General features: G+C 38.2%; 1 protein-coding gene across 2 annotated transcripts in view; it reads right to left on the bottom strand.

The window, feature by feature from the left end:
- Positions 1–13,086, bottom strand: part of LRP2 (LDL receptor related protein 2) — a 109,718-nt gene extending 96,632 nt beyond the window's left edge. For both annotated transcript variants that reach the window (XM_033065246.1, XM_033065247.1), the window contains exon 1: positions 12,847–13,086. In XM_033065246.1, coding sequence (XP_032921137.1) covers positions 12,847–12,940 — 94 coding nt within the window. In that variant the 5' untranslated portion in view covers positions 12,941–13,086. The remainder of the gene's footprint in view (positions 1–12,846) is intronic.
- Between the last annotated feature and the right edge of the window lie 4,349 nt (positions 13,087–17,435).

Genomic DNA, 17,435 nt, shown 5'->3' with positions numbered 1-17,435 from the left:
TTGGGTGACTTTTGAAAGTTCAAGTTTCAGAAATTGAATTTTTGGTATTGCTTTACTGTTATTATAACTCACTTTCAGTCTTCTGACTGTGATTAAAGCACTACTAAAATACAAGCTAAAAAATGCATGGCAGACCTTAGGAATCACACCAGAACATATATACATAAAGAAAAATCTCTGTGCATTAAAAAAAAAAAAAAATGTGAAAGGTAAAATCTCTTTCAGCTGCTCAGTATTCAGGAAAACACTCCCCCCCCCCGCCCCGCCCCCCCCCCCATATATTACAGTTGCTTTAATATAAACCAGTGTAGTACTGAAATTGCACAGCAAAGATCAGAAACACTACTGGAAAAATGTAGACCAAAGCACTATTTCAAAACTTCTTGTTATAATTATTATCTTGGAGCTTCATGCTAACTTGATTACTTGAATTTATATTTTCCTCAGTGTCTGGGATTCTCTTGTAAGAGACTTGCAGTGGATGTTTCAGATTCAGAATTTGCCCAGGTAAAACAAGAAGGCTTATGTTACTAGCTCTGGGAAAGCTACTTGTAGAAAGATCGTCAGGTAGTCATTTTCCACTGGAATAGAACAACATTGTGATTTTATCAGAGGAATGATTGAGCACATTACTAACTAAAAAAAAAAAAAAAAACCCTTTTATCACTTTTAATTTATTGAAAATAAGTGCGTCTTCTACCACTACTCACTTTATTTTTCTGCAACAATTGTTGCCTGTATATGAATGAAGTACCCTATGGTAAACCACTGCTAAAGCCAAACCCCATTGCCACTAGAGGATGGTAGGCAACATTCACACCACTAATGAATGTTACTCAATGTCACATTAAGTCATAGAGAATTCCGGCAGAAGAGAGAGAAGTTAATAGCACCACATATTTTACAGCACAATGCTTTAACCCATAGGGCCACCATCTTCAATAGGAGGGCACCACTACACCCTCCCAAACCTCCACTGGGCTTCACTTTGTCTGGGAATATTTAGTTTCAGAATTAAAGCTAAAATTCAATCCTTTTGTATTAAAACCAGAATGTTATGTTTGGTTTATAATAGAAGAGAAACAGCCTCACTTTTCATCCGTCTGCATTACTTTTGACTTCTTGCAGTTCCTCCCTGAACAGTTTCAGTCTTTTTTATTCTCTTCATACATTTTCTAGGTGCCTTTATTTAACCTTGAAGTCCCTCACACTTTTAACTCTGACTACACAACTTCTGAATAACATTTGTTATCCACAGTTTAAGGGCCGTGACTGCTCATTCTGTCTACACAGAACAGGCGAAAACCTCTCATTCCTTCTTCCTTCCTTGTGCTCCCGATGTCTTTGAGAACTGCTAACACTTCTTTAGCAGTTAAGACTGAATGAAGAATTTAAAGCAATGAGGAATGTATTAAGCCCCAGAATAGATTGTACCACTCTCAAACTGTCCAACTCAGAAGTCAAACTTACTGCTGCAATTACTTTACACTACACAATTTACACTCTCAAAAGATTTACTTGCATCTAAAAGAATAATGTTCTTCAGGGCAATATTTTTTCACCTGAGCAGTTCCACTTGTAATACATCTTCAGGTTTTCAACAAGTAAATGCAAACAGTCTGTGCATTGCAAACCTCTTCCACACAAAATTTACAAATAGAAAAATAAGTGACAAGCTCTTTTTTTCTCCTTTTCTGGCTTCCAAAAAAGGGTACTCTCCCATTTGGCCCACAAACAGAGCAGCCCACTCTAGGGGCCTCGAAGGTAAAAAAATCCACAAGAATCACCTTCCATACACTTTGATGTCAGATTTTTGCCTAGCTTAATTACATGTCAAACAGCCTAAGGTTTTGGAATGCTCAAGGAGGGAAGGTTGAACCTCTGGAAATTCCATCTGTGTTCCCCCTCACTAATGTAGAAAGAAGCAAAATTCAGAGTTTAGGAAAAGCCTTAGCTTATTTTCAAATAATGCTCTATGATACTGAAAAGTAATATTCTGCTAGAAATTATAATAGAAAAATGAACAAATATTATTTAATAGGTAAGAAAAATAGAGTCTGATGAAATTATGCTAACTTTCATATATCGTGACATGATATTCAACCTTCAGTCTTTCTACACTCTTTAAACTTCATTATATTTAATACAAATTATTCAGATTTAAAGAAACAAAAACACAGACCCCTCAAACATCTGTAGGTATTACACAAAGCAGTAAAAGGTTCTGCAGTTTTCAAGCCCTTGTGACACAAAACATATTTTGTATATACGTATCTCTAAATTACATTAAAGAAATAATTTTTACTGACAATATCAACAAAAAGACAGTACAAATGTGCATCTGCATCCACTTCACATGACTGCAAGATCTTTACAGGCAGATTGATAAGCAGGCAGAGGACTAGTCAAGGGACGATCTGAGGCAGAAAAACTGAAGTGCCAGATATATATTGTTAAAAGGGAAATGTAGGATTTCTTTTATTGAATCATCATCTAATTACATATAACAAGATTATTATTAGTAAAATAGCATCTACAGCCTCAGCAGCTGACCAAGAACTCCTTGTGCCTTGCATGGTACAATCATGTAACAAAAAGGGCCATGCCCTGGACAGTTTGCAGCATAAAGACAACAACTCTCCAACAGCTCTCCCAGGGGCACACCGATGTCTAGAGGTCTGTTTTTCCTTTCACCAACACATATTCCTACTCTATTTTTAATCTGTTAGCACTCCAAAAAAGTCCCAATACATGACAGGCACACTCTGTTTTGCTGGTATGTTTATTAGACAGTGCAAGAAACAAGGCACACGTCACATTATTTGGGAGTAGGAGGCAGGGGGCAGTGGTGGAAATGATAAAGGACTGAATCTGAAGCAAAAGATCTGGGTCTTCACCAGTACTGGCTGGACTTATTTTTGAGTAAACCACATTCTGTGTTCAGCACAATGATGGGTATCAGAAACTGTAATAAACAAGTTCTACCCTGACAGGTAAGATCCAATACCTACATTTGAAATTTTTACTCACTTTTTTTTTTAAAAAAAGCACTTTAAAATTCAAGAGCAAAAGTAAAAATATAGTCTTTCATTATGGACTTAGAAATACCATGTTTCCCTGCAGCATCAGCATATTTTTATGGTTTGCCTTTACTTGCCAAGGAGGAAAAAACCCCAGCAAAATCTACATTATATTCTGTGCTTTATGTCTGCATGTTCTTGCACATACAAATACTTGTCAACTACAGCAATTATTAAAACTAAAGCATCAAATATCATTTTAATAATTTATCAAAAATCTTTGATAAAAATACTTAAAATCGTTGTATTCAATGTTGAAGTATTTGTTTTCAGTTAATACAGTTATAAAAGGACTATAGATTAATTTCTGCTAATGCCACAACATAAATCCAAGAATTAAAGAAATTCAGGATTTTAATCTACTGAAACTAAGTAGGAAAGCTTTCCTGTAAAGAGAAAATGGTTCAGGTCTCCTGCAGACAACAACTTCAAAGGAATGACACTGTAAATGCTTCCTAGCAACATTAAAGATATTCATAATCCTCATCTCCTCTACTTTAGTTCAGTTTTATTAACTGAAAAAGCAGCAAATGCAAACAGTCTGATAAAAATGGAAAATATTTATTAATTAGTTCTTAACAAATCTATTCAATTTTATTTTTTTTCAAGTTTAAGCCTGAACCAATAGAGAGAACAAATTCTCCTTCTAGGGGAAAAACCAAAAAAAAAAATCTCTGTTTCAATTTTTTTTTCTTAAGGCTCTGGTATTCCAAACAAAAAAACAATGGTTTCTACATTACCACTTTCAAACCAATTATCCTGGGAAAAATAAAAGAAAAAAAAAGATATTCAATCTTTTAAAGTTATTCACATTGATCCTAAATATAAAAAACTCAACCTTCTAAATTTAAAACCATGACAGTTTATTTACCATACATGATCAGAAACAGTACATATCCCTACTATGTATCCTTTCTATTATACAGTACTACAAGCAAAATAATAAGAATTAGGTTACTTTATTATCTTGTTTCAACTCACTTTTTTAAAGCAACAAATAAACTTTTCTTATCTTTTTAGTCCTATTACAAGGGAGGAATAAGAAATAATCCCTTTAAGCAAGGACTAATTCTAATAGACAGGAGGTGATACTCCTTTCTACTGATAAAGTAAATATTCTTTATATTGAACAGACCAGGTTCCTTCTTTCATTTAAGTCACTGACAAATTTCTTGTACTTCAATGATAACTGAGGGTAAGCCATTACTTTTTCTTGGACACCTTCTTTAATCTAAACTGTATATAAAGTACTTTCCAGGAGGACACTAACAAAAACTATTTGTACTCCTTAGCGATTTTAGTAAAATTATTATCTGTATGGCCAAATTCAAGAGAACCAGTACTTGCAGTGCTGCTGAAGGATTACCCTCCTCAATATAAAAATATGTTTCTGACATTACATATGAAGAATATGTTCTGCCTTCAACTGGATAACCCCAACCAGTTGTCTTGATGTCAGGTGTCTTAATCCACATAAATCAGCTGTGATTGTGTTAGTTGGGGAAGTGAAGCAAGCACTGTGGATCTCTAGGGAAGCATACACATCCCTACTCTCCTAAATTTTAGTAGCTTCTTTTTCATGAATGACACATCAAGTATGCAAAAATCTGTTCTAATTGACCATATGACATAAAGAGGAAGAAGAATATGCAAGCACCACAGAAATAAAGACAGCCTCAGTTACTCACAGAAGGAAGCATCCCAAGCATTTTCATAAGAATGAACCTTGCTAATCGCCCCACGGTTGCTGCAGAATAACAATTGGGTAACAGAAGGTGGGGGGGAATATGACCAAAAGAGGAAAATCTTGAAGACTAGGAAGTATTTACAACTACACAGTGTGTGGAAAATGGGGGGAAAAAAGTGCTTAAACAACTTAGAGAGAACATGTACAGGGTATATCACTGAAGAAATAGGACAGATGCAGTAGCAGATGATAAAACAACCCTCTCAGGAAGCTTTTATCGTTTTGAGACCCCTACCATTTTTAAAATAAATTTTCCAACCAATGTGCAGGGTTTTTTTTTTTTCAAATTAGACCCCATGCTGAGATGATGACCTGCATTCAATTCTGTCATGCTCTCCTGAAAGCTGATGAGTCATTGTAGCACTAGGAACTCGCCTCAGTAAGAGCCTTCCTGCATAGTTTGTGACAGTGAAATCATTGCTAGAATGAAAATACCTATGCAACATGTAACATTTTGTCAAATGATAAACCTTGCTATAATTTATATTACAAGTTATTAAATGAAAAATGAAACCTGCCATGCAAAAAATAAACCACTTTCCCTTACAGATAATAACCATGATAACCACATAAAATGAAAGCTATTTGTCTTCCTACCACAGAACCCATATCCAGAACGAAATTATTTAGCATCATACCAGCAGGACTAGATTTTAAAAAAAAAAAAAAAATCAAAAAACCCCCCAAAAACAAAAAAAAACAAACAAAAACCAAAAACCTCACCAAAACTAATTTAAGTTGTGCCCCAAAGCTTCACAGGGCGCTAGTCATTTTGCACAAATTTTAAAAATTGCAGCAGTTACTCACACATGTTACTAAACACGTGGGAACATTGTTAAAAAAGCCGAACTGAGGTGTCAGTACAGAATAGACAGAACACCTGCTACAAGCATCTAGTGTGCCTAGATAGACATTCTAATACTGCTTCCTACTGCCCAGGGCTCTGGGAAGTACATATATTCCTTTGGATGCATTGACACATCACATTTCCCCCTTATTCAGTAGTGACTCTGTTTCAGTTAGCAGCTAATGGCTGATCATTCCTTATCAAACTTCCTGAAATTCCATATGTCAAGGCAGGCCTGAGTAAATGACAGATCATAGAATCACAGAACCTCTTGGGTTCAAAGGGACCTCAAAGATCATCTAGTTCCACACCTCCTGCCAGGATCACCAGAATGGAAATAACAGTGTTAACTGCTGTGGTCACACAAAATCCACTTTTATCTTAAAGGACCTGAAAACAAACAATAAGAACAAAATATACTTTGGCTGTTTTGTTTCTAAATGTAACATTTTTCCTTTCTAGTTTTTGATTTTAAAAATAATTGAATAAATCCTTTTACACAAATAGTAATACTAATGAGTGTGCTACATTAAAAAGACAGTTGTTGAATTCATCAGAGGAAGATAAATACAAGAAATATAATCTTCTCCTGTAACATTATTCTTCCTGTCAACCCCAATGGAAGCATTTTACCTACAATTTCCCTAAGCATCCAAACTCTATATCTCTCAGATTTACTCACTCAATTTGAGTTTTTAAGGATGCTTGATTTCTGCTGTGACTTCCCTTCATCAGTGGCTGCTGGGCATAATATTTTAAATAATTCTTCAAATTACCTTATCTAGCTACTCTAAGCAGATTCTAGACAGAGGTTAATAGTAGGGAGGAACTTCTCTAGTTGGTATAGCTGCATAAGCCCTACACTTGCTACATGCTTGGAAATACAAAAGCATACACATACTGCACCCTATGTCCTTGCATCCAGAAGCATGCACAAAAAACTCCAGGAAAGCCATACTCTGTCTCCCAAGTATCTCAACAGTAACGCACAACATACAAATCACATTGCTCAGAGGACTGCAGGCATTTGCCTACAGGTCTGCAACCTTTAACTTGTAATCCCCTCCTCACAGCAATACTTTTCCATCAGTCTTTCACAATGTCTGCTAGGAGAAGATTGCAACCACACCTGTTATATTGCTGTCCAGAGAGTCAGTATCTCCACACAGGCTGCTGAAAAACAAGATTTTTCTTTAATGGGGTGATTATTTGGGGCTCCCCTTTCCTCTACTGTCTTACATAGGATTTAAAGTCTCTGAGAATTCTTAACTCCTATTAGAAAACGTTACATATGCCAATAACTAAATGATTTTGCACCCATTTTCAGTGAAGCTTTAAAGTGCATTCTCTGACTGACTTAATATGGAAAATTAATAACTGCAGAGCCAACAGACACAGCTCAAATATTCTTATGGAGGACACCACAGATTTTGTCACTCATTTCAGACAAACTGAAGTTTGTTTCACATGAAATGGTTTTAAAAAGTGTTAGACCTTGCAGTAGTAAAAGTAATTTTTATTAACACAGCTAGAAGGCCAACAAGAACTGCAGCAACACTCCATGTGCTTGGTCATCCAATTCACTTTTTACACGGCGGGTTGAGAACAGCCCTACGACCCTGCTCAGAAGCGAATGTGTGAGGAGTCCTATTCAAGTGAAGCCACCTGCTTACTCAAGACAACTTTACAAAAGGGTTTCCAGCAGCAGTAACACTTGCTCTTTCTAGCCCTGATAGGACTACTCTTGTTACCAGCATGGTAAGGTTTTCAGCAGTAGCATTAGACAATGGTTGCATGGCCAGTCTGACTTACTGTAGGAAAATGGAGTGTCTCTGTCTCACCCTCTTTCCAACCCCTCTCCTTGTACATGATGTCAAGGTTCCCTTTCTTTTCTAAACTCCAGTAACTACCAGGTCTTTTTTTCTGCATGCTGCTCAAAATCCCTAGGCCATAATTTCAGAGGTTTGGTTTATTTTTCCCACAGGTATCTAAGTGAAAGCATCTCAGATAAGGTCCAATGAGCAGTGGCACAAAGCAAGTACCAACAACTCAAGGTTGTCAGCAACATGGGAATGGGACATTGGAAAAGAGAAGGAAGACGAGTGGGAGCATCCTGCTCTCAGGAGCAGTGAACTAATTGTTCATGGGGCTCATCACTTCTTATGAAACCGTACCCTTAGATGACAAGGTATGACAAGGGCTTGATCAGATCAAAATGGGTACTGAATGATATGAACTTTACATGGTAGATTTCCTTCTTCGGGACAAATCTGGGAAGGGTTATTTATATATGTCGATATTCCAGTTCTGCAGGCCTCATACTTTCCCAAAGTAAACTAAATTTTCTATGGTATATTTATTTGAGTTGATAATGTGCACCACGGTTTCTGAAGATAAAAACCCTTACCTATATTCTAAATACATCTGTAAATGTATCAGTACCTGGGATATCTTGCGGCCTATACCTTCCTTTTTTTTTGTTTAAAGACACCACAGAACACAACTAAAGTCCCAGCCTTCTTGGTCTACAGGAGCATAACCCTGCAATCTCCATAAAAGGGAATCCCAATTCCCCATTCTCTGACTTGACTCAGCAGGGTGTAATATCATGACCTGGCTGTGAAGGAAAATAATTGGGTAGACATGCTGCTGCTGTAAACAGTGCCCTTTTGCTGAAGGTCTGGTTTCTTGATTATAAAACAAAGGCAATAAAATAGAACAGGTCATAGAAATAGAACCATTTCAGTCAACTTTTATATGTCGTTTTGGTAATCCAAAACAAAACTTGTAACAGTGATCCTTTGATCTCTAATCCACTTTAAGCATTGCAAAACAAAGAAAACATTAAAACCCCTGAAACCAACAGTAAAAGCTTAAGGAATACACTAAAGGCTATCCATTTCATTTAAAAGTTCTATGCTTACTCATTAAACTCAATTTTTTTCACTTCTACAAGTGTACTGTGTCAAGGGAGAAAAAAGCTGCTAAAAATTAACATCTTAAAAAAATGGACTTCAAGATGGAGCTCAAAGAATAAAAAGCTATTTAAAGAGTAGTTTACTCTCCATTGAATCACATTTTCTGTCTTAGATCAATACAACTCAGGGTAATTTCTTTGAAATTAAAGGAATTACACTGGGTTGACTTAGAAGAACCTTTTCATCTAGAAAAAGTTCAAGGTATTTTTAAGAACAGCATATTATTATCAAATTATGTAAACTTCATTTTTAATAATTAAAAGACCAGCTCTTTTATCTGCCACATCCAGTATAAGCTATTGAAAAGAAACTGACAAACTATGATTAGCACCACTAATTAGTTAAAGTGGAATAAAAACATCCACTACTCTTTAAATAGATGTCAATCTGTAGACCTTTAATTAGAAGGAACTGTTAATGTTTTTCAACATTAATGGTAATGTAACTTCTTTTGAAACATCCAAAGTACTATATGGTTCCAGTATATTTTAAAGTAGAGCTCTGAAAGACAAGACTCCCTTCCACTTAAAAAAGTGATAGCACAGTGTGATTCAAGTTACATATCTATAAATTTCTATCTGAAAAGTTATCATGACCACTCAGATCTAAAAATAACTATTGTAAAAGATTGAATAGATCCAATAGATCCATAACATCTAAAATGTGCCTGCTTACTGCTCAAATAAAAAGAGTATTCAGATCTAGAAGAATCTTCAGGTTCCGTGTTAAAGAATGAGAAGTTAAGAGTGTAAGAAAGTGCGTGGAGGGGAAAAGCTCCAAAGAGTACAAGTGGTTTCATGTCAACCCAGGAAGCCCAAAAGGAATAGAATTAAAAGGCTGCTATGAATTTGCAGTCTACCTTTCCCCCAAATGAATCTTTGCTATTTCCTGTAAAACACATGGCAAGTAAATCTGGATTAAAGTAGGATTTCATTGCTCAAATTTCCAATCAGCTCAATTTATGAAAGAAGGTTTTGGTTTGTCTTACAGGGAAATAGAAGCATCACACACATCACACATTTATCTTAGTTGAAATCTCTTTGGATGGTCTGCCTCAGTTTGTCTTCACTCTGCTGGCTTAATTATTTACTGTAATTCTAGCATTTGGCATAGAACCTAAATCTAACCAGGTGTCATCCAGTAAGTGCTTTCAATATTTAACTAAAATTCTGGGGTTTGACCCATTCTTTGCTTTAGCTGATTACTTTGCAAATACCTGATATGCTTTACTGAACAGAATAGAGAAAAAGAGTGAATTATTAAGAAAATTCAAGAGATGTACTAGAAGTGGGCTATTCATTAAAAAGAACAAGGAAAAAAAAAGAACAAAACCCAGTAAATTGTATGTCAGGACTGCATCGGTATATTTGTATTTCTTGCCATCCTTTTTCTCTTCTCATTACTTCCAAATCCTCAGTCCCCAGTCACTCAAGTCTTCGAACTCTAGGTCTTAGCAGGGGTGGAATCTCACAGGCTTCTCTGTCATTTAAAAGTGTGCAGTGCTGTACAAGGAAGTATGGATAGTGACTCCGACCTGTTGCCCATAGCAGTGTCACCGTACATCATCCTACAGACAAATTAAATAGTTTTGAGTGAAGACAATGTCTAAAAAACACTGAATTGTTAATTTGGAGATTGAATAACAACAATGCCTTACGGAAAAACATCTTTCTCCATGACTTCCAGAAAGACCTGATGTACCTCTTCTCTACTTGGTCTTACCATACTTCAGTTTTTAATGGCCTGCCACACTTCATTCAAATGTTCATTCTGATTTCCGATCTATCTTATCACACCCTATGCATTCATTCTTAGAATAGCCTTCATTCTCAGACTAGTAGAGACCTCATAATGGTAGCAAATTTTTGTCATGTTTGCCTGGGATGTATCAAGCTGATGATTTATCATTGCAGAGATTCAGGATACAAATCAAATTTGGTGCACTAGCATCCATCCATTGTCTCTAGTTTATGAACTGAGTGTGAAGCACTTTGATATTTCTCAAAACAAATATGAGCAATAGTCCCATGATGCTCCTGCTTGACACTACCTTAACTACTTTTTAGATTCCAGTTACACTTTTTTCTGACAATGATTACCCCACAGGCATGAAGACCTATAGAGTAACAGCTGGAGAAACAGGCCCTGTGCTGCTGGCAATTACAAAAGACAGCATTTTTATTATGTTTATGAGCACTATGTTTACTCTCAGTAAAACTAGAATTAGGCAAATCAAGGAAGAGTACTGTCATTTGAGCAGATGCTTAGGGGAAATTCTTCTAGAAACATCCATCTTATAGTGGGAACACTCACATATTGCGAACCAAAATCTCAAAAAACACCAGTGAAGCACCTTTGGAAATACTGAGGATTAGGCAAGACAATAGATTTTCACCATTTTCCTTCCAAGGCTTGGGATTGCTGTCACGGTTCTCCAAATTTTCTTTTTAAATAAGTGTCTGACATGATCTCAACACTTAAGGAACTGTAAGTTAAGGTTACCAAATATTTCACTATCATAATCACAGTGCAGGCAAAACTAATATCCAGGTATTTTGCTAGTACCAGTCACCCATTACTAAAATTATACTGTTTGATTTCCACAGTTATTCTACCATGAAGGAAAGGGGGGAAGGAAGAATGGGAGAAAGAGGGGGAGGAACACTATAAAAGTAAAAAAATTCTGTACTGCTACTACCTATGGATACCAATTCAGAGCCTCTCTCTGCTCAGGTATGTTCCAGACAATCACAAGAACAAAAAAATATATTTTTGATCTGCATTGCAGGTTCCATTCTACCCAATGTAAAATAATAGTGCATAGGATTAATTCTGCCCAGTGTGACCTCTTTGGCTGGAGTTTTTACAGGTCTCCAGCACATTAGCTATCTCTTATTTCCCTGTTCATAAGTGGGAGCTGCTAGCAGCAGTTGCTGTATAATTACTTAGTTGATTCTGTCTAAGGAGCTTAAACTAAGAGTTGAGCAAAGAAAGCAGATTAACAATTTGAACACACACGTAATACACAGACACACACAGAACCAGCAGGACTGCGGGTCAATATGTGGGGCAGAAGAAACGCACTTCAGCCACTCTTGGTCCAACAAGACAGGCTTGATTTGCAATGCAAGGCAATTAAACAGCACGGAGAAGGGGAAGGCAGGAAGATGGGCTGCAGGCACAGGCGGCGGGAGGACTCGGGCACACGGCTGCTCCATCCCCAGCAGCCAGATTAGCACCGGAGGAGCGGCACTCAGCCTGCTCCCCAGTCACATGCTCCCCGTGTCGCCTAGCAACAGTAAAGCCCAGAGAAAAAGTTCTCCCTCTCTCAACTTCAAATCTGCGTCTGAGACCGACTGAGGGGAGCTTATTGTGTTCCAGACTAAGCATCTGTTTCTTTCTTATAGCCTTCGGAAAATGACTGCATCTACCACACGTACGCAAGCATGTCCATGCATTAGCCCCAGCCCCCCGGCCCAACCTGTCTACGTGCAAGTGCTGCAGCCTGTGCACTCCTCACCAAAATAACTCCAGGTACAATTGTAGTGGTCACCAAACCAGCTCTTGGAATGCAGGTGAACTCTGCTCTGCAAAACCACCCCTATTTCAGTAGCAAGAAAGGCACAAAGATCGCAAGGAAAAAATGCAAGAAGTCTGGGGTGGTTTTTTTCTTTTTTTTTCTTTTTTTCTTTTTTTTTCTTTTTTTTTTTGCCTTATTCATAGCCAGTAATCAGGACCCACAGAAAAACCTGCCTGCTTGCATTTCTGTAAAACCATGAGTTTAGACCGTGGTGTTGCAAAGTCTGAGATGTCCTTCAGAATCTAGCCACATTTGGGTGTTGCTATTTCACGTAACTAAGAAAAAAAAAAAGTTTTTACAAACCAGAAAAACAATCAAAGGAAGCATCCTAGGATAATTTAAAACCAAGATAAAGCAAAGTTAACCAGCCGGTGGTGTTTGCAGTGGTTTTAAGGCGCTACTTACTTTTCCACAACAGAAACCGACTCCATCAAATGACTCCTGGAAAGAGCCAACAGTCTCCCCTAACTATTCGAAAGAACTCCTTGAATCAGCGCCCATTAACCCTCTACTTTCAGGCACTTTGGTCTTTTTCTTATAAAAATCCCCTGAGGAGGGATGTGCTCCTTGCGGTGCAATTCCCACTCCGGAGAGGCTGGAAGCATAGCGCTTACCTTGGCAACTGCCCTGCATTATGCATGCAGTGAATAATATGAGCAGTTTGCAAGCAGTTGCTGCTCTTCCATCCATCCGAGAGTGAGGTCCCATCTGGCCTGGGATGCTCCAGCTTCCTCAGAAGCTGGCTCCTGGACTCCGGGGTGCTGATCTGCACAGCAGCAGCACAAGGAGCCTGGTGTCTTTTTCTTATCCTGCTAGTTGCAGAAGAAAGGCGTGTTCGCCTGTTGAGACATCGCGTTTTCTATAAACTCCCACCCTCCAGACATTGCATAAAGCTCTTTATACCCGGCGGCCCCGGAACCAGCATGAGGGAATCAGGCACTGCTCCAGGCCCTGCAGCCACAAGCTGCCTCTGCCCCTCCTTCCACACTTCGCAGGACAGCCAAGATGCTTCCAAGACCCTGCACTTTGCTGACTTTGTATCAGTTCATTGGTGCTGTATTTAATATGCTGGTCTATTTTGAGTAGTTCTTGGAATTGCAGGTGGCAAGTGAAATATGTACAGAGTTTAGTGTATCAAAGGCATACTCCAAAACTAAAAAAGTATTTTTGATAATTGCAAAAAATCCAACATCTACTCAACAATGCAAACATAAACCTTAGAACTTTGTGCCCCTCATATAAATATTATGAAAGGAAAACTGTAGAGATGAAAACTTACTTTTGCATTTTCTTAGCAGATAAAATCAATTTGATAAAGTGCTTTGACTGGGAATTCTCAAGATATCAGCTGCAGACGCGCTCCTTTAGCTCTAACTCCAACAGCATGTGAGGCACACAAAGAAATATCTCCTTGCGTTTTACTTCTGCCATTTCAGGAGCCATATACCCACTAACAAGGGAAGAATAGTATGTAGGATCAAAGGGAAAAGTTAAAGATACCCAAATACTTCAAATTGAAATGCAGCCTTGGTAAAAAGGACAAACATTTTGGAGGCTTTGCCTGAAGATCAGAAACATCATATATAAAATGTGTGAACTTAAATCATTATTTTTTTAGTATTAGCCAAAAATAGTCTTTCATGTAGAAAATTTTGTTGTGCAAGGTTGTTATTTCTTCATATGTGTACATGCATACACATGCCTATCAACAGTGACTACTGTACATACATACCATGTGAGGATAGGTCTATTTGTCTTCCAAGAGGCTCTGTAAGATTAATTTTAATGACATCCCTTTATAAATACCATATATCTTTTGCATTAGCATCATGCCATGCCCATTATATTGCTATGGTTCTTTGCTAATGCTGCAAAAGAACTTAAGCAATATTTTAAAACCTTAACTCTTCTTCTTTTTGCCATGAACTGCAATTTCAATAAAGCGGTAGAAGTGCCTGTATTTCTCCTGCAGAACTTGCACAGGAACATGTTGCTGCTTATTAGCAGACTGTGACTTCTCTCCAGGTCCTGTAGGACGCTAATCCCTCTAAACCTTTCCGTAAAGGCTTTCTATCTATCAAGATAGTAAAGAGGGGGGGTGGGGAGAGAAGATGTGGAGCATAGGCTTTTGCAAGGTTGTGATTTATGCAGGTTCAGGGCTGTTTGGTGTAGTGGTACGACACAGCACCGGGGTCAAGCCACAAGAAACACTGGGGGCAGATCAGAATATTCAATTAGCTTCCTGGCACCTCTGAATCACAAAGAGAGGATAAGATCTCTCCATCACAAGATCCAGAGCTGCCGGGGGAGGGGGAGACATGCCCTCTTCAAATCTCCCTCCTCCCTCCCACCCTCTCTCCTTTCACTGTAGGGGAATAGTGCCTGAAACATTCCTTTCTGCACGGAAGGTCTTTTCCTATTGTTGTTTTCTTTGTGTTTCAGTGTTGCCAACTTACTGGAATTCTTGTCGTGGTTTCACAGCAAGGCTCAGGCTGACCAAACGGAACCAGCTGCGTTTGTGTATGGGGCCGCTGCTGCTTTAATCTCCCAACAAGGGCGATGGGGAGGGAAGGAAGGGATCCTCAGAGGGGAGCAAGCAGATCTGTTCTCTACAGATGGGTGCCTGCAAAGCCAACACACAGACTGACCGTACTTAATTAGAAGAGGAATTGTTTAAAGCAGTTCACAATCCAGCAACACGCAGAGAGGGCAAACAGTGCTTGGGAGCTGCAACCCCAGGCTGGGAGCTATGTGTAGTCTTCTGTCACTGTGTTTGAAGTGACCTAGATGCAAACTTTGGGAGGCACCTACCTATTTCACTCCCTCACAGCTGGCAGCCAGAGGTGTGCTCCTGCCCCATTCATCATCACCATTTCTACACGTCTGTATTTCCCATAGATGAGAGGCTAGAAGGATTCCCCAACAGGAATGGTGGAGATGCTATTGACAGTGAGCATGTCATGCCATTCCTACCCACTATTCTTTGCACTCACTAGACAAAATTTACATTTAGAAACATATAAACTGATAAACCCAGATATTTTATTGCTAAATAATAGTAACAAAGGAGCTAGCACAGGACAACGCTATCCTGTGCTTACTTAATCTAAAATTTTCTCGTCTCGCTTTATCATGGCAGCTCATCATCCAACTAAAGGGACCCTGTCCTGCTGGACACCATTAAATAGGACTTCTTTGAGACTAGAGACTTCAAGATCAGAATAAAAACTCCTCATGGCTTTCTCATAACTACACCCAAAATTGCCCATGTGGGTGCAACACATATCTTTCTCTCATCCTTCTGTTGACTGTTCCTGTTTGCAGCTCATTATTTCTGACTCAACTAGACCTCGGGACTTTTAGTTTATTATGCATGTTTAAGAAGATGCAGATATGTCTGTTAGAAGGTCAAAGGGAGAAAACATAGGCAACGCTGTTGTTCATTGAACTCCAGTTTTGATTCAAAATACAGTTTGGGATGTCTTTGCTTGCCTGATTTTTAGTTTAAGCGAGCACTCAGAAAAGCAGTTAAAGGTGCAATTTAGAGCTAACAATTATGCTGCTTAATTATTAAAGATACCTGCTAAGTAAGGAAGTTAAAAATTAAAAGGCTTCATTTTTGACCAAGGTTCAGTCTAAATTAGTGTCCACTGCATGCTCATGCAGCTCTTCACAGACAGATAGAAACACCAGAGTTGATATATGACTAGCTAAAGATAGAAAGCTGATGGTTAAGAAAAATAAAAAGACATGTATACATTCACTATAGGAAAATGTGGGTCATATCTGTAAATTTGTCCCCTCTGAACCTCTTGGACCTAGGACAGTTTACAGAGGCTAAGGATCTGCCCTGTGCATTATCCAATAAAGCTGTAATTGCCATTGGCATTTAGTAATCTTGTGGTCAATCTGTCCTTGGATAAACCCAGGTGTTTCCACATAGAAAACATTTTAAGTTACAAGCTGTGCTTCCAATTTCACATTTAAAGTTTAATCATTAAATCCTATGCCTTTATCATGGCAAGCTTTTTTTTTTTTGTTATTTTAGTGTAATCATACTAAAGCAAAGCTACATTTTAAGCATAGTAAAGCTGTGCTCATTTTTTGGGAAAACACTGACAAGTCACACAAATCTAAACTAAAGACTGTCTCTCTGCCTGGGTAATTATATAGGTACCCAACAGCAGTAATTAACTCTTCAGATTTCTTCCATCTTTGCTATTCTACAATCTAAAGTGTCCCATTTCTTTAGCTGAACCTTAGTTTGACACCAAGCAACAATGTGTGTTCGTGTGTTAGAGGCTTCTTTTCTTAACAGGCTACTAATGGCAGGAGTGTCTCTTCTGGAAACATCTCTTTGTGAGACATTTCCTTCACCTAATGCCCACTTCAGTTTGCATCAAGTCCATCAGACTTCAGGGAGAGTAGATTTAGCTGTTTTCATGGGGATCCACAGCAGCAATATGCATTTGAACTTCACCACTTATTTTTTCCAAATACATGTGTTGTGAGCCGAAGTTTCCTTGAAAGGTTGTGTTTTAGGGAACATGTATCTTGTACAAAGAACCACTATTAATTTCAACTCTGCAACACATGAAAAAAATCCAAACAAACAGACAATAGCCCCAAGTTCACCAATTTTCTCATATTAGCCACATCACATTTCACAGTATATAAAACAATGGAAATTAGTTGCCAGGGAAGCATTTTTTTTCAAGGATTTAAAGAAATAAAAAAAATTCACCTGATTTCAAACTAAGAAAAAGAGAGCTTTAGTTGATATAATTCACAAACATCTAATGCATATTTGTTACTAAAGCACAGATTTCCAGAAGAATGGATCAAAGGTGGGTCTCCAGACCACATGAATGTGAGAAACATTAAGCTGAGGAGATGTGAATTGGTCCAGAACAGAAATCACAGAGCCAGAATTGCACAATGCAGCTGGCACCATGGCCAAAAGTTTCCTCAAGGTCTTCTGGTTAGTGACATATTACAACTTCTCTCTTTCAGCCTGGAATTATATTACTGCATTCTGGAATAAGAAGCAGGAACATGGGAACCATGTGCTTTTTTGGTAACTGCCACTGAAAAAGCAAGACTAGCAGAGAGACAGTCAGTAAAGGTGCTTCCAAAATACCCTAGGTATATTTGATCTGCAAAAATAGGCCTGTGGTGGAGTTTAACAGCAACCATGCAGAGA

The sequence above is a fragment of the Catharus ustulatus genome, chromosome 7 (assembly GCF_009819885.2).
Source record: "Catharus ustulatus isolate bCatUst1 chromosome 7, bCatUst1.pri.v2, whole genome shotgun sequence".
Taxonomy (NCBI): domain Eukaryota; kingdom Metazoa; phylum Chordata; class Aves; order Passeriformes; family Turdidae; genus Catharus; species Catharus ustulatus.
The sequence above is the reverse complement of the archived record's forward strand: the minus strand, read 5'-3'. Positions and strand labels throughout refer to the sequence as shown.